The following is a 24,700-nucleotide window of genomic DNA, read 5'->3' as shown; positions in this document are numbered from 1 at the left end:
AGGACCACTCCATCTGCTGCAGTTGTCTTCCTCAAATTTGCTAGTGAGCTGAGCAGCCGGCAATCAGATTTTCCTTCGAACATGAGTGTGGTGCTGTCATAATTTAAAAGTTACAACAGACAATGAAAACAAACAATGAACCCAGGGGAACATGTTAAGCCAATTTTAGGGCGCTCTGTGCAGCTGTTGTGCAAAATGTGGTTGCAACCCTGATAAGGGATGTGGCATGAATCTTCAGATGTTTAGAAACATTGGCATTAATGAGTCCTTAAAACGTGACTAATTGATTTTCCTGGTGCACACAGCTCTTACTTGATCTAAAGAAAATTCCCAGAGTCTGTGGCCTCTGAATGCTCATGTCTTACCCTATTCCTGTCTTTAGTAACCAAAGTTGAAACATTTGATTTTTCACAGAATTCTTAGTCATTAATAACTCATTTGGGGTTCTTTAATTTATCATTAATTTGACTGTGGAATTGATGACCCCAAAGAATTGTATTCAGTAATTTCTTTATCCTCTCATTATTTTTTGCTATACAAATTAATATTAAACTTTTCACACTAATTTGAACACACAATATATTACGTTCAGCCCTTCTGCACTGAGCTTTTTCAGTTCAAATACACTTATGTGCATAAAATCTTCACATTTCACTTGCAAACATTATTTTGCTCACACATGCAGGTAGTATCAGTGTGCATCTCACCAGTATTCATGGATCAACTTTAATACTTTTGAGTTTTAAAACTGGCAGCTGGCCTCAAAGCAGTCTGAAATGTATTTCAGTATTTTCAAAGAATCTTTCTTATGCTGCATGCTTTAGAACTACTGTAGGAATGACTATAATCGCATAGTCTTTTAATATTCAATTATTAGCACTTCACTGGAATTTTATCTTTATTTGCTTTATCAAATGTCATATTAATTGCATTTTATATCCCCACTCTGTAAATCTATCAATCTTTGATTTTCTAAGTCAATTAAGCAATTACAGGTTCATTGAATAAAGAAAAAATCATGCCATCATATTTCTTACAGTTTCTATAATAAAAGCTATCAATAAAGATAATGCAAACAAAATCTTTAGCTGGTGTGCAGTGACTGAATTTAACGGACTTGTACCATCATCAGTGCTGGAAAATAGCTTTATGTATTTTGGAGATATTTTTGATTTATTGGTATCTACTGATAGCCTTATAGCAATTGTGTTCTTTGTATCCATGTTAGAAAACTGAAGTGATAATGATACCCACAGCATTTGAACACACTTCAAATAGAGACTGTTATCTTCTCATTTCCAATGCAGCCATCTACATTAAAACAAAAACAAAAACTAGTATGCTACAGTAGGAGTGGGCTTCCCCCATTGCTTTAAAATGCTTTTTCAAAAGCAAAATAATTGTGAATTACTGATGTTAACAATACTTTACCAAAACAGGAGGAAGACATGCAGGAAATTTCAATACTGATTGATTAATGTACAAAGAGTTTGACTTGGCATCTGACTCTTTATGGCCTATTGATATACGAACTTTTTCATCCTGTGTAACTTTATATCTTGTGTTTCAACCTCATCCTCAAGGATTTGCCTAATAGCACAGCTGAACTCAGTGGGGTTTCTCATCAAGTGATGTAAGTGCAGGTAGGAGTTTCGTGCTCCAAGACCTGCATTCAGATTACTGAAGTTGTGCCTGGCCCAGTTGACATTTGTGTCATCTCTTAGCTCCTCAGGCTTGCTATGGAACTCTACATGTTCTTTTATCTGTTTTTCAGCTACCTGTGTCCTGCTCAATTCAGCCCTTAGAACTTTACATAATTTCTCTGGATTAAAACTTTATCTTGCATAGGCAAGGAAAAGATTATTCAATACATATAAAATGCAAAGGCACCAACCCTACTGCAATGTAAATGAGTAATTCTGGCCTACGAGGGGATTTCTAGAGACATTTGATGTATAGCAGCACTAAGCAAGTGTAGACTTGGGTTATATAGTTACATTTACTGACTCCTCCGAGTCTACGCCGGTGCTAACCGCAGGGTTGTGTTTTCCCACCTGCTTTAGGTTAAATGAAAGCTCTTCCCTCCCTATGTACACACAGCTCATCTGAGGATATTGGTTAGGCTCTAACCTGTCAGTGTTCTTCATCTGTGGTATTGCAATAATTACTGATGCCGTATCTACAGAAAGTTTACCTTCTGGAGTTCAGCTGCTTTTTTTTTTTTTTTTTTTTTTTTTTTTTCCTTTCACTGAACTAGGTGGTGTTATTCCCGGAGTGTCAGCCTTTTAATAGGCTAGCTTTCATGCCTTGGAAATGTTTTCGGTCACCTTGACTTTGCAGTATGCTTATATTTGCTGGGACCATTAGCCCATAATGATGCAGTTGCACGGTGTCTTTGTTTTTATTCGTCACTTCATCTGGAACTTCTTAAAACCATTGAAACTGTTTTGATTTCATGTGTTATAGCTTTTTTATAGCTTTTTGCATGTTACCATAAACAAGTCACGTGATCTAAACAGAGAAAAAAACCTAAAAGCATCGAAGATCTTGTGTTACTTGTGAAGGTGTTTGAAGTTAGGCTGTTTTGGATTGCCTTACATCTTGCCTTAAATGCCCAATGAATATCATAGTATTCTGTTGAGTCTGAAGCACTGTGCAATTTCTGCAGAGTGAATACTGTTCTTTGGTTTGAACACTATCTTTTACTTTCCTAAACAGAGCTATAACACTGGAGAATCAGCTGGTGATCCTTGCAACATCAGTGGCTGATGCGGGAGGCTACTACGTCCAGGCTGTCAATGAAAAGAATGGTGAGAACAAGACAAGTCCATTGATTCAGCTCAGCGTAGCAAGTGAGTATCCAAATATTAGAAAACATGCCGTGTTACTGAGGTTACAGAAGGTATTCCCAAAACTCTGCCCTAATAAAAACAGCCTTACTAACAAAGGATTGGATTCCTAAAGGAGTTTGACTTTTCCTGGTTAGTTCAGAGCACGCTGAACAGCTTGTGCAGCAAGAGGGACCTGGGGGAGTACAGGCCCTCGACAAATCAGCCTCAAAGCCTTTTGTCTGGTTGTTTGTTTTGTGCAAGGCAGGTACATGATGATATCCCTGGCTGTTTGTTGTGCTGTTGTGATCATAATTTCTTTTTAATACAGGGTTTGATAATGTATTGTTTTCCATTGTGCGTAAGTAAACAAGTCACTCTTCTGAGTGCAATTTTATTAATGAGTCTATTCCCAGTCTATGACATTATTTTTACCTGGAGTTATCACGGAGTCCCAGGGAACACACATTTCATTGTTATTACTTATTATTTTACTTTGCACAAATTGTATTAACACCTAACATTACAGAGACATTCCATAAGTAGGTTTTACAGCAAAAGCAGCAGAGCAATGGGGTCAGAAAAATGGCTGCACACCGTATATTTACATGTACGATCAGTAAAATGTGCATATGTTAAATATTGTAAACTGTTTGGTAAATGTGTTTGCATAAAGAAATTTAAGCACGTAGAAAGGTTTGACTCCCTTTGAGGGCATTTGGTAGAGGTGTTTTTAATGTAACAGTGAGGTAGGGAGTATGTTAGCCTGAGTGAATGTGGAGGTTTCTATTTTTGATTATAGAGATAAGGAAGAGATGATTAAGTAAATTGTCTATGAGGCTGGCAGCATTACTGACAGGGTACTCTTTCAGTTTAAGCTTCTAGAAGATGCAGTGCTCTCAGATCTCTGCCAATCAGCATGATAAAATGCCCTTTTGATCTTGGAAATTAATAGGTTTGAGCCAGTCCACATGGCTAGCTTCCTCAGAAGAACAAAACTTGGGAGTCTCTTGGTTTGGGGGCAGGAAATGTAGCAAATTGCTGTTGATTATATGCTTTTATCAGAAGCTCATCAAAAACATTATGTACCTGTGAAACATTTAATTTCTAACAAAAAAATGACTTTTTCTCCAGTAAAATTCCTCATCAGATTTGAGGGAAAGTTATTCTTCTGCAAACAATGGAAGCCTTGCTAGTGGGTTCAGGAGTACATTGTGTAGTGAGTCACGGAGGGCAGAGGCTGCCTGGTGGTACGCAGAGCAGGAGAGACAAACCTGTGTTTTCTTAGCTATGTTTATAGATTAAATGAACTCCTCATGCTTTTTGTACGTTTTTCTGAATTGGAAATAATATTGCAAATCCACTTGTGTGCATTCCATCTGTACTGTGGCATGTAGATGGTAAACATTGTTTCTAACAGTATAAAGAGGTTTGCTAACACTTCAGTAATTTGGTTTTTAAAGCAAACTTATATTGTTTGTATTATGCAACCAATAATATACTTCTCACTTTAATTTCATATCTTAATTAATGCTAGAAATAGTCTGTGATCATGCATGCATAACAAGTTCTGTGCAAAGCAGAAGGTAATACCAGCATATGGAAAAGAAAATACTTAAATGCATGCGGACTTGATACCATGAATGCAAAGTCTATCTGGAATGCGAACAATAGGAATGAGGCAAGGTGGAAAGCCAAATATGGATTTGCTTGTTAGAATGAATATTAATCAATGAGGACTATTTAAAACCTCATAAAACCTCAGAGATAAATAAACATTTTAATAAATTGAGCCAGGATGAGTAACGCTACATGAGTTGAAGAAAGACCCTGGCCATTAGGCATTGCAGTGTCTGTAAAGGAAATGAGATTAACATGGTGGTCGTGAACTTTGATCTGAGGAAGAAAAGAAATGTGTGATAGATTAGATACAAGTGAATAAACCCCTTCAGTCCAATAATAGGAAATAATCAGGCAAAAATAGGGTCCTGAATGATAGAGTATGCAGAGAATGGTTGCAGGAAAATGGTGTATTTTGGAAGAGTAATAAATAATTCCAGCAAGCAGTTGAAAACAAATTTGTAAAGGGACATACAGGACTGGAAGATACTACATTGAATTGTCACTGTCTGAATCCTATCAGATTTTAAGAGATGGCACATGTTATCTTCTGTTAGGACAGGTCTAAAATAATCAAGAATAATAACAAAGACAACCAGCTTCATTATTTCAAGTGTGAAGTGGAATATCCAATCTCTGTGTGACTATATTTATATATTAATTGAGTGCAACCTTGCTACATGACTCGGCACACATTGCCACTTTTATTGAGGGCAGACAGAAAAAAATACAGATAATTCCCAGGGTAGTCATCCACTGAGAACACACTGTTAGAGATGCACAGCTTGTTATTCCTTGAAGGACATCAGCATCGGACTTGCTCCAGCCTACAGAAAAAACACGTTTGTAAAATCAAACTCTGACAGCTGAGAAAGCAGTCCTGTTCTGGTCCCAAACATAAGACTGACACTAGGAGAAAGGTATAGCCCTAAGGTAAGCAGAGCATGAGTTGCAGGGCCTTTAAATTGCAGATGGAAGTCACAGCCTTGAATTGTGGCTGGAAGTAAATGGAGTTTGAGCAATATCTGGAAAATATACCAAACCGTCTGGTGAAATCAAACTGATATCCAAAAGCCAGTATGTCATGTCTGAAATTAGAATGAGATGTTATAAATCAGTCCTGAATTTAAAATGTCTTAAAATCAGTTGAAATGTATATAAAGCTAATGGAAATCTTGACTTCTTTTTAGCTATGTATAGAGCCACCTCATCAATAACAAAGGAAAAATTTGGCCAAGCAGCTATGAAAGTTAAGGGTTTAGTAGCAGTAATATTCACAAAAACCAGTTTTCTTCTCTTTTCTTTCAAATACATCACTTGCTGCCTGACAAAAATTCTGCAGATTTCCTGTTTTTGGAGGATTTCAGTGCTAACTCCATCACTGGAACTTCCCAACCTGACCAGAGGCGTGTTAACCTGTTAACACAGATAGTTAACCTGTCACTGAGCTGTTGCAACCTTCTTTTCTTAGATGCAAGTAGCACTTTAAGGATTTCCCAATTGTTTTTACTGTAATGTTCTTCCCTGCTTCCATCTATTTATCAATAGGTTTGATGATAATACCTTAAACTGGTCCTTGATTCTTTTTTTTTTTCTTTTTTTTTGTTCCTTCTCCCAATTAGACATTACAGCACAGATGGTCAGTTTTCTTCCTTGAGAAGTTGTTGGCTTGTCAGGGGGATAGAATGGCAGGCTTTTGATCTTACCAGTGTTGGCAGGACACTTAAAGATGGAAGTATTCATTAAAGTAAGGCCATCATAAAGCTCTTATTTCCTTGATGGTCATGCTACTGTATATCAGCTAAATTTCTCGTAAACCTTGCCGCAAGCTTCCTTTGGCTGTAGCATAGAACTTAAACAAAAACCAAAAACAGGATACATGGCACTTTTCTGTAGTCTGTGCCACTTACGTGTGAAGGTGAGGTTTTTATTCTTTTTATTCTTTTTTTTTTTTTTTTTTTTTTTTTTTAAACTGGGGAGAGACTGTGGGCTGCAGAGAGTTATGAAGACCCTCCCAATGTAACTGTTAGGGCTTCTGGTATGTAAGTCAGGAATTTAAAAAGTGTTTAAGAACAAGTAATAGGGAGCTTTTTATTACCGTAAGCTGCTGGCTGAGGTAGTCACTGCAATGCACGCAACGAGTGTCCTTGTTTTGTTATTTAATGACACGGCAAGACTCCAGTGCCACTTAAGAAGTTCGAAAAACCCTGCTGAGATCTTTCTATTATTAACTACAATGCAGCGCTATAGACGTGAGCACCCCTGGCCCACTTGCAAACTTTTAACAGTATGCACTGCTATTTCAGCTTGTTCCAAGGATTTTTATGAAAAACTTGAGTAAGTGTCTCCCGGTAAGTGATTTAAATGGCAAGTTTGCAAAAGGTGGCTATGTGTAAGCTGTTCTGACAGCTTAGATACTCCTGCTTCAATTGGTTTTGCAGCGCTAATCATCTGGAACTGCAATTTGGGGCCTTACTTCTGGACCTCCTTATTAAGCTGTGAAATATTGAGATGCATGTCGCTTCAATAGATTTATTAGTAAATTAGGTAGTCTCAACACCTATTCATAATACCGGGAGATGTGGAGTGCTCTGCAGACTGATGTCTTTTTTCTGACGCAGGCTTTGTATAAACAGAAAACAAGACTGATGAAAATTTTAAAAACCTTGCCAGCCAGCATTTCTGAAGAGTCAATGATAATAAAGCCAATTATCATTTAACAAATATAAATTTTTCCCTTGAGCACTGGCAATGTTGCTTTAAAAAAAAAAAAAAAAAAAAAAGTTGGGGGTAAATTGGGGATTAAACATTAAACTTCTGGCTTGGTTGCAATTAATTTAAAATATGAGGGTGTCATGTTGTTCTGCCCAGCTTCCACTTTTGTTACAAAAGGACATTTTCTTCTGTAATGGTAGCCATTGAAATGAGGCTGAACAGTCTCTGTTTGTCTCTGGTTGAGACTTATTTTGTTTTTTTGATTTAATGTATCATCAAACACAAAATTTTATGGAAGGAAGGAGTTCAGTTCCAGGTTGACAGGGTACTGACTTTGCAGTGAAAGTTTTTGTTCATTTTTTTTGGTTATAAAGAAAAGTTCTTATAGCACAAGATGTTTAGGCCACTTCCAGTGGCAGTAAATATGAAATATTCTTTACACTGTTAGAAAAGAAAGTGGAGGAAAACGTGCCATTTTGCCTGCCACTGTAGTTGATACAATGCTGCTTTTGACACCCTTCTGTCAGGTCTGTTGAGAAGATAAGTTCTCAGAAGGCTCTGGGCAGACATCTTCCTCTCCGAAGAAAGCATTTCACACACGTAATTTTTCATATTAACCACCGAGGTTTGCTCAAGTCAGCAGATGTTGAGGATCCTTCATGGCTATGTTTGAAACATACTGCTGCATAAATTTTTCATTGCTAGTTCCAGCTTTCAGGTGTCAGCAGAGGGAAGGGAGTGGGCAGGACCCCCTAGAGAACAGAGATTTCTATTCTGAGGTCAATTTCGTGCAAGTCCTATAAACTTGTCAAACTGTTTTTAGTTCCTGCCAAGGGAATTTACTCCACTTAGCCACTGTGGGTCAATGCTGTTGAGGTGAAATTAATGATTTTTTTTTTAATTTTTTTTTTTGAATGGGGGAAAAGAAAAGGAACGGGGTGAAATAAAATTGCATTTCTGTCCAGTGTTTGTACCGTATATGCCTGAGGTTGTGATCAGATAGTGGGGAAGTCCAATGAGTACAGCTTGGCCCTCTATACACTGGTTTTAATTCATTCTTTGAGATAATGACACTTCTCTCCTTTTGCATTTTCTGCACAGGCATTGCTTTCTCTTTGTCGGGCAGAATTTCTAGGGAAGATATCCTGGCAATTGTCATGTGTGATTTCATGAGCAAATGTGTGCCTTCACTTTGATGATCACTTAACATTCTTTTGTTATCCAAAAAGTTAATTTGAAGGAGGCTGTAGAAGTGTTTGGGATTTGAAATTGAACCTTAAGGATGAAGTCTGTGTAAATGCCATCTTTAACACCCTGGAAAACTGCTATATGCTTTTTCTTTAGTTGTAGCTCCAATCTGCTCTAATACTGAAGGGCATATGTTTTTAAGCAGGAATTTTTGTTTATTCTGATTTTGATAATAGTTTGCATGCAAATTAACTATGCTTTGATATGCATATGTTTAAGTCAAAAGCATTTAAGTAACAATTATAGCTGTAACAAAAAGGACTAAATTGAGTTAATGTTAAAGATTAGGTTTTGAGGCATCGGAACAAACGTTGATTTAAGCATTGTCCAGGGCTAGGAATTATGTTGAAGGCTAATATTCTCAATGGTTTGCCCTATTATCTACTGTGAGACATAATTGCAATGTAGAATCATATTATATGCATTACTAAGAAATAACAGATTATGTTCTGATTTTAACAACATTCTTGGGCTCCAAATTGTGCTGCCAGATCTTTTCTGTAATTCTGAGCCTTTCTTCCCCTTAAAGGAAAACTTTTCTCACTTTTAATTGTAGTGATGTAAAGAAAAACCTATGGATAAAGTCATAAATTGGTAAGCTGCAGGAACTAGATTAGGCAAGGATCATCTGTGGTAGCTTGAACTTTTCTTTGGCTTTGCTCAAATATTCTATCAGTGTTCTGATAAACAGCAGGAAGGCTGGTTTGTCTCCAGCTTCTTCCTCTGGACTATTTTTGATAACACTTATTGTCATCCATGGTGCAATTTTGCATCTGCTGCAACTCCCCCCTTCCAGGTGACTTGTGGCCCCTCTGCTAGTAGGACTTGACTTCCAGTTGACTTTCCTCAGATTCATTATAAGATTTTAAGTAAGTCAACCCTAGTAGAGTAGAGGATGATGTATTTTTGGAATGGAAAGGCAATAAAATAACCTTTCTATATGGTTTTTTTTTTTTTTTTTTTTTTTTTTCCAGTCTTACTGAGAATATAAACAGCAGAAATCAACATGTAACATATTTAAATATCTGGTACTTGATTAATCATGTTGCATCAAAAAAATGTGGAAAGCTTCAAATGCATACTTTATGGAAATAGTTCCTTCTTTTTCTCCCAAATGCCACTTACATAACACTTGTTATTATGGGGAATCGTCCCTAGCTTGCGAAGCTGGGAAAATGCACACCAGTTGAGTGTATATTCCTTTGGCATATGTACATACATTATGCAAGCTGAAAAACTGGCAAATGTCGAGTTTCTGAAATCCAACTCATTATTTTAACATAGCTTCTTGTTACACTTGTCTGTTTGTAAGGCTTGTTTTTCTTTTTGTCTGTAAGAGATCTGGAATACACACACACACTCAAAATCCTGGGTTGTCTTCTAAACCCTTTTATTTATATCTGACACATGCAATTAATCTCTTCCTATCTCTAATCACTTTTGCTATTACATTCATTGGAGTGATTTGTATCCTATCTCTGTCACTGCTCTGTAATTGATATGTGGAGATAAGAGATTCTTAGAGGACACAAACAAGGAAAAGAGAAAATTGAATTTACCTTGCAATCATTTTACAAAAAGTGACATACATCAATTATACATGCCATACAGAAAAATGCCATCTTGAACAAACTGTGATCATTTTTTAGAAGGCCAACATAAGAGAAATGCCAGAAAACTTTTCTGGACAGAAAAGTATTGCTAGTTCAATGGATATGCTTTTTAATCTCACTGATTGACCTACAATTCTTTTAAATAGTATTTCAGAATTTACAAAGAAAATATTTTTGATCAGAATCAAAAATTTTCTTCAGAGTCAGTCTTGTACTAGTGATCTAGCATTGAATAAGATGAAAGGAGGCTGCTGAAATAAGCATTATTTTGATCAGACATAAAACGATGTTGGCCAGTCAAGTTTCAGTCATCTTACTGGGGTGGAAATGGTAAAACTGACAGTATAGACCAATTGCAACTTAACTGCCTTCTGCTGTAAAAATAATTCTGTCTAGTTTCTTTGTTCTATTTTAATGCAGCGAGGAAATAAACTAATTTACTGTTGTCTCTTGCTTAGAAACTTTATACCCATGATTAGTTGTTGTGAAAATAGTAGTGGCTGCCCATAGGTGTAAGTTTAAGCAGTAGTTTTGAATCTTTGAAAAGCTTTTTAAAATGTACTGATAATACTACAAAAAATACTATTAAGTAAATAGATATGATAAATAATATAACAGTAACAGAAATCATAAACCAGAAGATTTTAAGAAAAACAACATCCAGTGTTGGCCCCATCCTGGTACTGTAGGACTGGCGCACCATCTTTTCCCTAGAACTCTATTTCTTTGTTATCACGTATGGGCAAGATAAACTGCCCCTTATATAAACTTAGAGGAGAAAAATATAGCCATTTGTAGGCATTCATAGAGAGGTTTGAGTTTCAGTTTATATAAGTGTCATTACTCTGAAGCTTTAAAAGGAATACCTACTGAAGGCTCTCATATCAATTTACCCCTTTTGATATCTTATGAATCCCCTTCTGTTATGCTACACTCCTGACTAAGTATTCTAAGTAGCTGACATGAAATTTTTCTCTTCACATCTTTACAAAGTTGGGTGTATTTAAAATATCATTTTAATTTATTTAGAGTTGCTAAACTCTACTGAGAGATGCTTTTTAATAATAAAATACTTTTTTTTTTTTTTTTTTTTTTTTTTAAACTTAGTGAAGGGAGCCTTAGCTTAAACATGCTGTTTTAAGGGAAAAATCTCTTTCAGAGGGGGAAAAAAAATCCATGTAATATATGGCTGTGACAGCTCTGTATGATTCTGTAATGAGACAGTTTGTCCTGGCTCTTCTGTCAACGAGAGGATAAAAAGATACAAAGCTCTTCCTTAATAAAATAGTGAGGAGCATCTTTTCTTATAAATTGGATAAACTCACAGAATGTCACTTTTTATTCACAGGAGTAGTGCTTGCTCTTAAGTATAAAAAACAATAAGTAATTTAGGATGTAATTTGATGTTCTTTAAACTGTCATTGTGTTAGGCAAGTTTGAAATGTCTTATAAACAATAGAGATTAGGCATAATAAATAAGCGCAAAACAGCTGTTTAATAGAATAACTTTTTCACTTACTGCAAAAGCTTAACTATTTCCTAAAGATTGTCTTACACATGCTAAAGGCTTGCTTGGCAGACACCCCCCTCCCTCCCCAGCATATTTACAAAAACTAATTTTCATCTCATTCTTTCACAAACATATGGTTGCTTGAGGGTTATCATTTTTAAAAGTTTTCATACTAAAGATGTTTTTAATCTCTTCTCAATATACATCACAGAGCAGGGAAATTAAATAAGAATAGAAACTCCTCACATCACTGTCTCATCGTTCTGCCAGACATACTTGTCTAAGTAATTCTGAAAAGTACAAGGCCTAGTCTGCATATGAACAAAAATCAAAAATATTAAAACTGCAAAATAAGCATTTGAGACTTAGGACATGCCTGACTCAATGTCATCTGTTCAGTTTAACTCCTCCTTTGCATAGGCACGTTATGGTTAAGGCATTTAATTGGACTGTTACTGTTTCGTTCGGTAGCAAAGATGGATAGTGTGCAAATAGGAACTTCCACTGTCGTGTTTTTCCGAAAACACCTAACCAATTTTTGCTCCAATTTTTAACAAAAATGTTTAGTATGGAAATCTATTTGGATTTTTAGTAAGGACTTGGTATGAATTTTAAAGTAATTCAGAATAATTGGACTTTCCTCCCTCATTTATAACAGGAAGAGAAACTCAATTTGACTGTAACCTGGGTTGCTTCACCTGATGTATATTAAAGCTGCATCGATTTCTTGCCTCCCTGTTTGCACGATGGGAGCTGGAAATTGCCAGCCCAGGCTGTCTGTAAGCCTTCATGCTCATGCTGTTCAGCCTGGCCTGTTGGCGTTCGCCTCTGCAGAGGGGTGAGATGTCCAAGTAATCCGCATTCTGTTTTTTTTTTGTTTGTTTGTTTGTTTGTTTGTTTTTTTGTTTTTGTGGTGTTGGTTGTTTGTTTTTTTTTTTCCATACAAACTACGCTGTAAGGTAATAAAAACACTGAATTATTTTTCAAGTGCAGACTATTGTCTATATGCCTAAGCACCTAAAAAATAATTCACAACCCCAAATTGTGTATTTGTATGGTGGATAAATCATTTTTTTAATTGAATATGGGAACCGAGTTACACTTCTAAGCAGGAGAACATGGTTGCTAAATGGTATATCCATAAAGAACTGAAGGCTTTCGGTGCTAAAAATGAAGAACTGTGGCAGCCAGGAGGGTGCACGCAACATCCTAGACTCCATGGCCCTGCTCTTGCAAAATTGTTGTTAACTTTGGCTAGTTATATATGTTAAAAATGTTTAAAAGCTGAGAAAAATTAGCTTACTGCTGTTGTGTATAGGGAAAATATTGCAGTTGGAGGATCTGTTGCCTGAAGAAGGAAAGACAATAAAAGTTGTGTGTAGTAGTGTGTTTGTTTGTTTTTTAATTCCCATTTGTTCCTAATGTACTAAAGAGTGATAAAAATAAAAGCTGGCCTATTGATTCCATGTTGGCTGTATTTGGATCCACTCCGTAAAGCCATGTGCCCATAAACCTGGCTCAGTAAAGGCAGGAAAGGTGCAAAAAGTCACGGTGCCGTATCCTCCCCGCATGCTGCCTTCCCCTGTCCTCGCGGGTTTGTCAGATCACTGAGAGTGATACTGTCAGAGCTATTACAGAAAGTAATTGGTAGTGAGTGATTAAAATTGCAGATGGCCTTTTCAAGGTGATTATGAATATTAAATCAAGTCTGTAAAAGCTAGCTAAAAAGGCCCATGAAACCGAAAAGGGAATATGCTGAGGATAATTGCAGGAAAAGGGCGTTTTGCATTCTCATGCTAGCAGATACGCCATGCTCGCCTAAAAAACCACCCGCCCAAGCAAAATAAGAAAGCCCAAAAAGCAACATCATAGTTCAAATAGGCCTATTGTTATCAAGGGAGGTGGAACTAAATATCTGCCTTTTTGTACTGGGAATCTCTTTGTGCAGAGAACTTGCCGCGTCTCGCTCCACTTTGTGAAGTATGTTATCCCGGGTCATCACTGTCACCACTGAGCAGCGACGGGTCTGCAAAGTCCTATGTACACACACAACGTAGTGTAATTAACAGTGATCTCTTCCTGTTCTTTTCCAATTACAAGTGATTATGACAAATGCTCCTTACCACATAACCATGGAACGAGGCCAAGAATTACTGTGGAGCGACTTAATTTCGTTTGGGGACTATCTTGCAAAGCAAAGGTTATCTGGGAATCTTATTTTAGCTCAAAATCTAAGTTTCACATTGTTCTGTAGTTTAAAATGGAAATTCAGGATGTAAGGAAAAATTTATGAAGGGAAAGTTGAAAAAAAATACATAAATGTCTTCATTTTGAGCCCTGCTCATTTTGTGTGTGTATGTATATATATATTAATAAATGAACAGAGAACTTGCATGTGTCTCAATAGCATTGAACTTACAGCCCAAGGGAGTGTTTTCATGTGCATACTGTGATTATAACTCATCACTTTCTGACCAATTTCATATTTTCAAATAAAACAATTTTCTATGGTTGCTTATACTTCAGTGTATTATTAGTGTATTGATTCCCAAACTTCATGCTGGACTGTCTAGTCTGCCGGTGAACTGTAAAACGCCGTGGGATTTATTGTAAAGATTTATATAAGATGTGTTGTGCAATTACTGCTTATTACCTTTGGTGTGACAGGAATCATTTGTTTAATCATTTTCCCTACAGACAATTCTTCTGCTTACCTGAATTTTGTGGTCATTGTTATGTTACTGGTTTTGCTGCATATTGATTCTTCGTCTAAATTAATATTATTTCATTTATGGGTATTCCCTTGGTATATTTGGTAGAGAATTCTGCTTATTCCACTACAATAATACTTATTTCTAACCATATTGGCACAGGAACTGGTCTGTGGCCTACTTGACAAAAATGTTTGTTGCATGCAAGTGTTGTGAAAAGCTGTTCTTAAAAAAAGAAACAAACTCAAAAACCTCTTACTGGTTAATTCCTAGTCAATGAAGCAGGCATGTTTTTAAGGGATTGTCTAAACAGATACTCAGCACTTCCCTTTAACCATGAAAAGACAAATTCAACCTTTTAATGAAAATAGGTAATATCTAAGAAGTAATGAGGAATTAAAAGAAAAAAAAATAGAAAGAAAAATGTTTCAATTGAAAGAAGCAGTGGATTGAAGTATGACAATGTTATGTTCATGCAGTCTCAGGACATGTAAATTTTAACTTTTCAAAGTTACAGGTCTTCAAGAAGTGTCTTGTATGAAATATAAGCCCAGTAAATATGGCAAATAGTTCAAAATTGGAAGTGTCTTGATAGAGTTTGGATTATCACCTGCCACTTTGCTTTTTGGAAAGGGTATTGATTACTTCTGTGTATGATTGATATATCATGTTACAACTGTGAGATCCTGGGATACTTTGAAAACCAGTATTATTGGCTGTGCTGCCAACAAAAGCAAAGGCTTGCATTACATGTGATGAGGAGAGGAAGACCGCCTGTGATGAAACTGTGGCTGATGGGTCGGATCTCTGCGGTCGTGAAGGGGGTGATTTGCACTTCGCAGGCTGCTGAGGAGAGGTACTACAGAATCTGGCTGGCCTCTTTGCATTTCAGGATAACACTTGAAATCCTACCCTGAGGATAATGGAGAAGTTATTTTCACAAAGCTGAGTGGGAAGCAGTTACAGGTTAGTTGCACGGATTTGTTCTAGGCTGTGGTGGCACTAGTACCTGTACTCAGCTGGGTGATTTGATGAGGGCTTGCTTTCTGGTTACAAGACAGGTAAGCAGCACGCATTCAGTGAATAACAAAATTTATTGTCCTTTTGTTGGTTGGTTGGTTTTGTAGAAGACTGGCACAATTGCTTTCAGAGGGTGTTTGTAATGGAAGAAGTGACAGCCCTCTGCTTAGCATGGCAGTTTGCAACTCTAGCAAAGGGGAGTATGAAATAACACTGTGCATTTGGGGTTTATGGCTAGCCAGTGCAGGTGGATACCATTATTCTTGGTTCACTCTTGCATCACATATACCACAGGAGGTGTTTTTAATTTTCTCAAAATATTTTCAAGTTGTGAAACTTAAAACATTCAAGTTAGGAATTTACTGCGAATAATGACTGAGCTGTTTTCCTGAAAGTCTTTGCAAGCTCTGTTTCATTAAGGCAACTTCTTTTCAGATCTATATTTTGCTGCTTTTATAGCAATATATAAAGTTTTTTTGTTTTGTTTTGTTTTCTGAAGGAGACTGTATGTTTAAATTAGAGGTTTATGAAGTCAGTAGACAATCGTCTATTGCCATCTTTAAAAGACTGAGCTTTAATGACTCAATTATCCCATTTTAGTTTGGTGTGGATCCATTACTTCATTATAGTTTCACTTGACAATATTGCAAGCAACCTTGATAACTTGTTAGTATCTTAACACATTATTTACACATGCTTCATGACGTAGTATGCCAGTGGAACAGGAAGTAAAACAAAAACAAAAACAAAACCATTAATTCGTGTGCTAACGTTAAAGGTATTACATTTGTAGTAAGTACTTATACTTGAGTGAGTGGTATTTTTAAACATATTCCTCAGAAATGAATATGATTTACAGAAGCAATATTTATGATGCAGAAGTCTGATGGCCACATCTTTTAAGAAGAATTTTCTAACCTAAAGTTAACCTTCATGGTGCACGATAGCTAAGTAATTTATGGGAAGCCTTGTGAAGGAACATAAACAGCAAACCTGCCTGCATTTGCTGATCCTTCTGACTTCAGAAGAAATGGTCTCGGGAAAAACACTGGCCTATAATCAAGTTGCTCTGCAATTTAGGTCATTTTAGCATCCAATTACATTTTTTCAGACATAACTATTAAAAAGAAAAGGGAGGGGAGACGATGACAACTACAATTATTATAGACAGCGTATGCTCTAAAGAATAGGACATTTTGTGAAATCTGACAGCATTTGAAGTGTATGACAGAAAGCCAGACAGCTTGTGTTTGTTTTTGTTTCTCATTATTTTTAAAGGATACAGTGGGGTTTTAAGTTGTCTCATTCTTGACTGTGGTGGGCTTGTGTTTAGAATGAAGTAAGGTTGAACTGAATTGAACAATCAATGTGGAAAGAGAGGCTTGCATCCAAGTCATCTTGCACTTACTCAGTCTTCTGCAGATTTAGCAATATGAAAGGATGGGCCTTGTCTTTATTGCTAGAGTTGTTCCTTTAGATGAACTATGTAAGATGTCTTTCCTGTTCATGTTTGATCACCATGGGAACTTCAGAATGTGTGTTTCAGAAAGACTCCTGGGTAGCAGTCCCCGGAAACATGCAAAGCTCACCAAAACTGTCTGATAGATAATATAAAAAATGTCAATGAAAAGTGCAGATCCTGATACAGGGAAGGAACGCACTGCATCATAGAAATACATACTGCTTTGAATGCATTACTTACATCAGGTTGTAGATCTCAGTTTTATGAGCTCTGCAGAAGACGGGACAGTATTTATTTATTTATTTATTTATTTTATTGCATGCAGTCCATTCAGAAATTATAAGACAAGCACAAGAGGGAATGAGACTCCTCTGTAAGGGACAGCAGGTTACTGCTATAAGTAATTCTTATTTCACAGTTTTGCTCTGTTTTTACCAAACAGTGAATTGTGAAAGCAACATAAGCAAGTTGCTCATGCAGTTACAGATTTATGGGAATGTGATTCGCATTCACAAGGGGAGTGTGTGTGTTTGAGAGAGAGAAATTTTTTTTACAATATGCCAACATGATCCTGAATTCAGAGATTGATTTGTAAAACATTCTGAATCAATTAAGGCTTTAATCAGCAAGCAGCAAATTTCGGATGGCTCGTGGACTAATTTTACCATCTCCCATCAACACGAACCTAAGCTGGAAAAAGAAAACAATTAAGGAGATGTAATTATCTGTCCTGATTACTGAATTAGAAGAGTTTGTGTTTATTCCATTGCTATATAAAAGGAGAAATCTACTTTGAAAAACAATTTGAGGCAGCTACTAAATTGCCAAGATTTGCAAGGTGCAGTGTAGGTATTTGCTAGGACAGTTCTGGAAGAGGTTTGTAGTCAACAGCTGTCATACAATATCTATATGTGAAGTTTTGGAGGCTATGGCTTGACACCTCTGAAATGTACTATACGAGATCTAGAACCAAGAGTGCATTTCTTGCCTTTGCGCAAAATAAGTTTCTCTTTTCAAGGCACAGTCTCATTTGTAATTACTTATCCAAGCATTAGCTCCATTTATATCTGGTGATTGCAAAAATCTTCCAAATTCTGGAAGCCAGGAATTAATGTTTTAGTTTTACCACACGACAACAACCTTTCTAGAAAACAGGGAGGGAAATGCATCTCTGCATGATCAAACTGATGAGCTAATGATGCAGTGGTATTGTTTTCCTGTTACCAAGTGAAATTACTTTAAGTTGTTGGTATTTTGCTTGATTTAAAGTGAGAAGAGCCTATAGAAATATACCAAACGTAGTGTATAATTCTTTCTCAAATCAGACTTAGGTTTCATAAAATTTATATTTTTGGTTTAGTAGAGAGATGAATACAGATTTGTGACCGACCTTTACTTATGCTTATCTGATCTGATGAAAATCCACAAATTGCACAAAACCTCTCATAAACCCCTAGCTTACCATGCTAGTGTAATTTCTGATTGAATGTTTAGCACGATGTTAATCCTGACATATTTAGCTTCCACACTGAAGGGTTGTTGCTGTATTCTGTATGAAGTTCAGAGTAAATGCCCAGAACGCCAGTGAGTTATTGGTCAATTACAGTAATTGGAAGGAAATGTAAACAAGAAACCTTACTATTATCCAGCAGGAGTGATACCTCTATTTTTTATTAATGAGCAGTAAACAAGGCTGTCACCAATCATTGATGCTGAAAAATGTGCCATATAACTTATTCCAATAAATAGTATAATTCCTACATAGCATATGTGTCTCTTGGTAGTACTGGGTTTATTAAATACTGTTGAACAAAATTTTCAGTCAAATGAGATTAAAACTGTCTCCATAAGAGAACTGAACCTTATTTAAGCAGCAAGAGATAAGGCTGTCTCACCCACGTTTGCTTTATAGAAGGTTGATTTTATAGTGTTGGTGATACTCAATTAATGGCTTACTATATTTTGAGAATAGTTATATTATTATTAAATAAACTAAAAGTACAGTCACTGTACAAATATAAATTACATCCTATCTGCTAGAACACACTAGTATAAAGGTCCAACCAGTCTCTCATTTACACAGTATCACGTAAATTAGAGTTTAATAATATTGTAATTTATGCAGATTTAATAAATATATTTGACTTTCAGAGCAATAAAATGGGTTGTGGCATTATCATAAAGGTAATTATTACTGGTGTTGTCTGCTGCATTTCATTTTTAAATTAAGAAAATCCATAATGATAGGTATGTTTGAGAGGAAATATATGATGTTCCCCAAGGACCCTTAGTGTTAATACACTCTTAATTCAATACTTATGCTATCTAGAGTTGCTGGGTTATGTTGCTTCTGGCAGGATCCTACAAGCACACCACCTTCTTCAGAGATGAAAAACAACTGTACTTAAACTGTTTAACTGTTTGCCTTTGTTTCCTGAGCTGACTAGATGAATAAGTAAACTTTTACAAGGATTTTTTTTTTTTTTTTTTACTTTATTCTGGCTTTACAAGCATAAGTGCAACAGGGCTGGTAATCATCAGTGTCAAATTTTGCTGCTTAGTTTTACAAAAAGCACCAGGGCACTTAAAGTAGAGAATTGGTTGCATTCCTGGGATGCCATGTAAAGAACTGAAAATACAGAGATTAGGCTGTGGACATATCTCTAGGTTTACTTAAACACATCCCGCAAAGATGACTTTTGGGATTATGAAATGGGAGAGAACAGACAGTAATATGTGTTCTAAAACAAAGGTATACTTGGTCAGCAAGAATGTAAGAGATAATGCAGACTAATTTATTTTAAACTCATTTAAGCATTTTGTGCTATGGGCAAGTTGTGTATCACCTCACTGTGTCACAGTTTTTTCAGTAGCATCACAGTTACTTATGCAATTATTATGGATTTACTGGGAGCAGAGAGTCTGAAGTTCTGGGTCTGCAGCCAAATTCTCGTCTGAAGCCCTGTTAGGTATTGCACCATTCGGATAAATAGATTTCAGTGGAATCCTTCTGTGGAAAAGGTTGTTAACATTTAGCAGTCTTCTACATTGTTTCTTACAGTGCTTGAGGAATTTTTGGGCTGTTGACCTAGAACTCTTATTACTGATCAAAATTTTCTTTAAAGCATTCCAAATGTTCCTCTTCCTTCTCATAGCCATCTCTTCTAGTTGGTATTCTGACATTATTTGTGGAAAGGATATATTGAAATGGGTTGGTCTTGGTCATGTTTCACACAGACTTGAGTGTGGAGGGAGAAGACATTTGTATGAGATCAAGAGAAGTCTAGAGCACATATATTTCAAGGAAGAAAGCAAATTGCAGTAGGTGATGACTTGCTGGGGAGGGTAGGAGTCTTCTCTTCTGCCAGAGCTAGCTTCCTCTCCTGTGTTGATGGGCAAACAGCATTTTAGACAAATGTCATATTGAGAGATGAAGGAGCAAGTTTCTTAGAGAAATAAGCTTAGAAAGGCGGCTTCTCTAATGACTTGAGAAAAAGGGCAGTCTGCAGTCGGTCTGCTTCTTTAGTAACCAAAGGGCAAATAAATGTTAAATCTGTTTTCCTGGGAGACAAAGAGCAGATTATTCAGAATGGGGAGTCTATGCAGAGTTATTACCTCACCTGGCAAAATAGTATTAGCGAGACAGGTTTTTGCTTACCACAAATATCACAAGGTTCCTTTATTTACTAGATGGGTCATTATGTATGTTAACAGACATGTTGTCTACAGGAAATCCAGATGGTTTCCCTTCTCTTTCCTCTCCTCCTACTAGATGCAAAAGGTCAGAAGAAAAGCAGCAGTGGGAATTCTTGCTACCGGCACAAGACACTTGACTGTGCCTGCATCAGTACGATAGACTTTAATTTCCTTTACACTGAACTAAGGTTAGACTCTCTTAAAGGTCATTCTCTGTGCAATAGGGTTTATTTTGTTTTGCCATTTGTTTTATTTATTGAAAACAGCATCTTTCTTGAGTAGCAAAGTTGTTTCCCCTGCTTTTATCTCCCTTCTTCTTAAGTTGCTTTTCAAAGGTGTTTCATTACTTCCTAAGCTCTAAAGTGATTTTTCTGATAGTGATAATATCAACTTGCAAAATCTTCGAGCTGGGCGCATTTTTATACTACAGTAGTGCATGTTACATAAAGATACTGTGACACTTGGAATTGACCTTGCCCTTATTAACTCCAGTCTTGACAGTACTCTGAAATTAGCCTATTATCTTTGTCAGATCCATCAGGTTCTGGTGATAAGCTGCACCATACATTGGACATGACCAATGCTCTCATCGCACAGTTTTCTTTGGAAAGTCAAATGTTTTGTTTTATCAACCAATGTCGGAAAAATAGTTTCAGAATCTTCCACTTCCCAGGCGGTTGAGGTTCTTAGTTTTAGAAATATATGGGTGAAGGAGAACTCCATTCTAACTGGTCAGAGCTTGCAGCTTCATGACTCTGACAACTTCCGACATAGATATATGGGTGCTGCTAGAAGGCTGCCTGCTCTTCTTGCCATCAGTTTTCAAACTTGGTAAGACATTGACAAGACAAACTTTCTCTGGAAAGGATCACCTTATTCCAAGAATGATAATCTGAGTGTGTACAAGTATACACAGTTGTGTGACTACATCACAAACTGGAAAACAAGAAATAGGAATAAAAAGGCGCTGTGAATATTTCACCAATTTGACACAATATACTCAGGAAAAGGAACGATTTTTCTAGTTTTTGTTTCAGCTGAGTTGGTGGAACCTTCCATCATGGCAGGTAGGGAACTGAATAAATAGCTTACAAATCTACACTAAAAAAAGTGACCTTATTCTTTCCAGTGCTTTTGTGCTTTCTTTCCTTAGACATACTACAGTTTTTAATATGTGCTTTCACGGCACTCAAAATACGAAGTCTATTGCATTAGATTGTTGGAGCCATGAGTTGTTTCAATTCAGAATTGATAGCTGAAATCTAATGCTTGTGAGATTTGACTGCAGCATCTGATTTTAAGAATTTGTGCAATAAAGATCTTGCTGAATTCTGGACACCTTGAAATACAGGAATGTGAAAGAACAGCATTTGTTGTAGTGAGTTTTCAATGGTACTTGAACTAAAATGTGTGCTGGTTTACAGTGAGAAGCAAATACACTTCTCTTGATGGGGATCTAATTCTTGCTTCCTGTTCCCCAACACCCAAAACATGTTGATTTTGTTACTTCTGTTGTTTAGGATCTTACCAAAGTATTTTTCAAGGTTAAATGCATAGACCATTGATTATAAGGGCAAAACAGAAATAAAAGTAATTCAAATGTGGGTTTTAGTGTGTGTAGGAAAATCACCTGCAGGAAAAAATAAATAAATAAATAAATAAATAAAATGGGGCTAATAATATGGCGGCCTTAGGAGTAAGGATAAGTTGGTTTTATTGGATGAGGGAGTCCTCCCCTGTGCAGATGTGGGAGGATTTTGTTAGTTATTGGTTTTATTATGTAATTCCATAATTCTGTCAGTGTGTTTGTACATCTAGATGTCTGGATTCAATAAGAATAAATTATCTTTAAAGTCCCCTGTGAATAGTCAGGTATATCCAAACGTTATACCAAGAATTGAAGGACTGCTATGGAGTAAAGAGAAATCATATATATATATATATATTTCTGCTTGTTTGATAAAACACTGGAGAGGCCTCAATTCCAAAGGAATTGTCAAATATTTTTAGATATTTTTATAAAACGGAACTTGCTGGAGGGGCCAGATGATAATCTTAGTGTTCTGCTTTCTGATATAAGAGTAAAGTACCCTGAAAAATACCAGGTGGCCTTGTATTACAGCGGTGCCTGGTGGTGTATCAGAGCCGTGTAATCAGGGTAACTTTGGCTGGGAGATCACATCATTAAAAGTGAGAACCCATTTGTGTCTGATGTTTCTTGTGTCATAGTAAATATTGGCTGCTGGTGAGAAGCTCGAACGCTCTCCTTGCTGCAGCCATTTTGAAAACATCTCAGGAGAACATAACAATGCCTCTGTATGCTCCGGAGGAGACAAAGGCAGACTTTGCTCTCCCACGTCATTCCAAGGATGGCGCTTCCTCCCTTCATCCTGAGGGCCAGTATTCCTTAATAACTAAAACAGAGCCCTATTCAACTCTTTCTTCTCCAACTAAAAGTCCGTAAATGGGAGATTTGTCTGCATGAGATGTAAGCACAAAGCGCTGAACAGAGCTTGTAATAATCACAACAGAAGTTTTCAAAGGAGCGGTCCTTTGTTCTGATGTCAGACCACAGAGCTGTGACTTCTGTGGTGCCCAACCAGTTAGTTCCGTCTCTTTTAATGGCTTTTTCCTACTACTCTGCAATTATTTCCCTTTTCTTCTTTGCCGTTGCTAGAGTAGGGCACTGAAAGCAGAGACAACAGCGGAGAGAAGTGTGAAGGCTGCTGGTTGAGGACGTGCTTTGTTCCAGGCTCCTGGAAAGCTCTCTGGATATAGCTCTGACTTAGAACAGGACCTCGTGTCCTCTGTTTGACCGCTCAGTGCCATTCTGCCTCTATTCACACAAATGATTGGGTTTAGCCGTCTTGTTCGGTCGATAGGTTTTGCATCATCTGTTTTTGTCTGTGGGTAATGTTGCGTGTTTCCTCCTCTTCCTCCCTTCTCCCCTTCGCAGAGCAAACATTGCCACGCTTGAAGTGCTTCTCTTGCGTTCAGAAAGTTAAGGCCTGAGATGGAGCAGAGTGGCGATCTGATTAAAATGATTAAAACTATATACAGAATGCATAATTAACCTTTGGCCTGGCTGTCAGGGGGAGCTGATGCATGGAGCTGATAGTGTATCTGTCCATGGCAGCAGGCGTATGCTACATGACTTCCCCCCCCCCGAGAACTTTAATCGCTTGAGATAAAGAGCCAGGAGAGAGAGATCAGGGCTGTATTAATCCTCTCAATGGCTTTATAATTTCCCCACTATTCTGCTGCTGGTAATCAAGAAAAATAATGCTGGCTTAATCCTGGATGCCAAGGTCAATCATCCCTGAGCCTTTTGATAGTAAGGATGTCATTATGAAAAGAGTTTTAATGAACATAATTTTCCTTGCATACTTTGGGGCCGGAGCTGTGCATGTGATTTCTTGTTCCTGGTGGAAGAATATTTCTTGGTTGGAGTAATAACCGGCCCATTTTGATCATTTTCTAACAGCTGGTTAGGGCAGCAGGATAACCACGGCAGACAAAAGCTGTTTTGGGAATGTGCTGCAGGAGAGGGCCACCAATCATCCCAGGCTTATACAATAGCAATGGAAAGGCTGTTTTAGGGGACTGGCAGGTGAACAGAGGTGCAGAAGGACAGTAACAAACAGTGGTGAAAACATACACCAGGTACCATTAGTTCTTCTTCATCTGGTCCCATCAAAGACAACCATTTAGCATCGCATGTAATTCCCCTGAAGTTCTTTGTTCTGGGTGCTGCCATAGATGTGGCATGCAGGGCAGGTACACAAACTGCACAGAGGCAGTTCCTTGGACTCTGAAACATGTTTTCTGGTGTGATTTCAACCTGCCACAATTCCATTTCTCAAAAAATACTTCAGACATGGGTTTCTCTTTTGCTGTTTCTGAACTGAGGTGAAAAAGCTTTTTAGCTTCTTTATGAAAGCTGACATTCTGAACGCTTAAAAAGCCGACGCTGTAAATAATGCTGCTTACCGTCACATTTAACTTAATTGTGCAATGCTTTCAAGATTAGAAATGGTGAAAGATATGTCTGTCATTGAGACTGAAGTCTAAAAGTGCTAAAAAGGCAGAGTTGACGCTTGTACAAAAGTTAATGTTAATAGTGGGCTGCTCTCGTGAGAAAACATATCGGCTGTATTAGGAGAAAAAAGTGTTAAGGAGTTTTCAATTTTGTCCCCATAGCCAACAATTCAGTTAATCCTATGAGATTATTCTTTATTCTTGCTTCTCACATTCATGGTTGATAACATCTAGAAGTT

General features: G+C 37.1%; 1 protein-coding gene across 2 annotated transcripts in view; it reads left to right on the top strand.

The window, feature by feature from the left end:
- Window positions 1–24,700, top strand: part of SDK1 (sidekick cell adhesion molecule 1) — a 387,420-nt gene that overhangs the window by 178,816 nt on the left and 183,904 nt on the right. For both annotated transcript variants that reach the window (XM_032197267.1, XM_032197266.1), the window contains exon 5: window positions 2,719–2,852. In XM_032197267.1, the coding sequence (XP_032053158.1) occupies window positions 2,719–2,852 (134 nt within the window). The remainder of the gene's footprint in view (window positions 1–2,718; window positions 2,853–24,700) is intronic.

Source organism: Aythya fuligula, chromosome 15 (genome assembly GCF_009819795.1).
Source record: "Aythya fuligula isolate bAytFul2 chromosome 15, bAytFul2.pri, whole genome shotgun sequence".
Taxonomy (NCBI): domain Eukaryota; kingdom Metazoa; phylum Chordata; class Aves; order Anseriformes; family Anatidae; genus Aythya; species Aythya fuligula.
The sequence above is the reverse complement of the archived record's forward strand: the minus strand, read 5'-3'. Positions and strand labels throughout refer to the sequence as shown.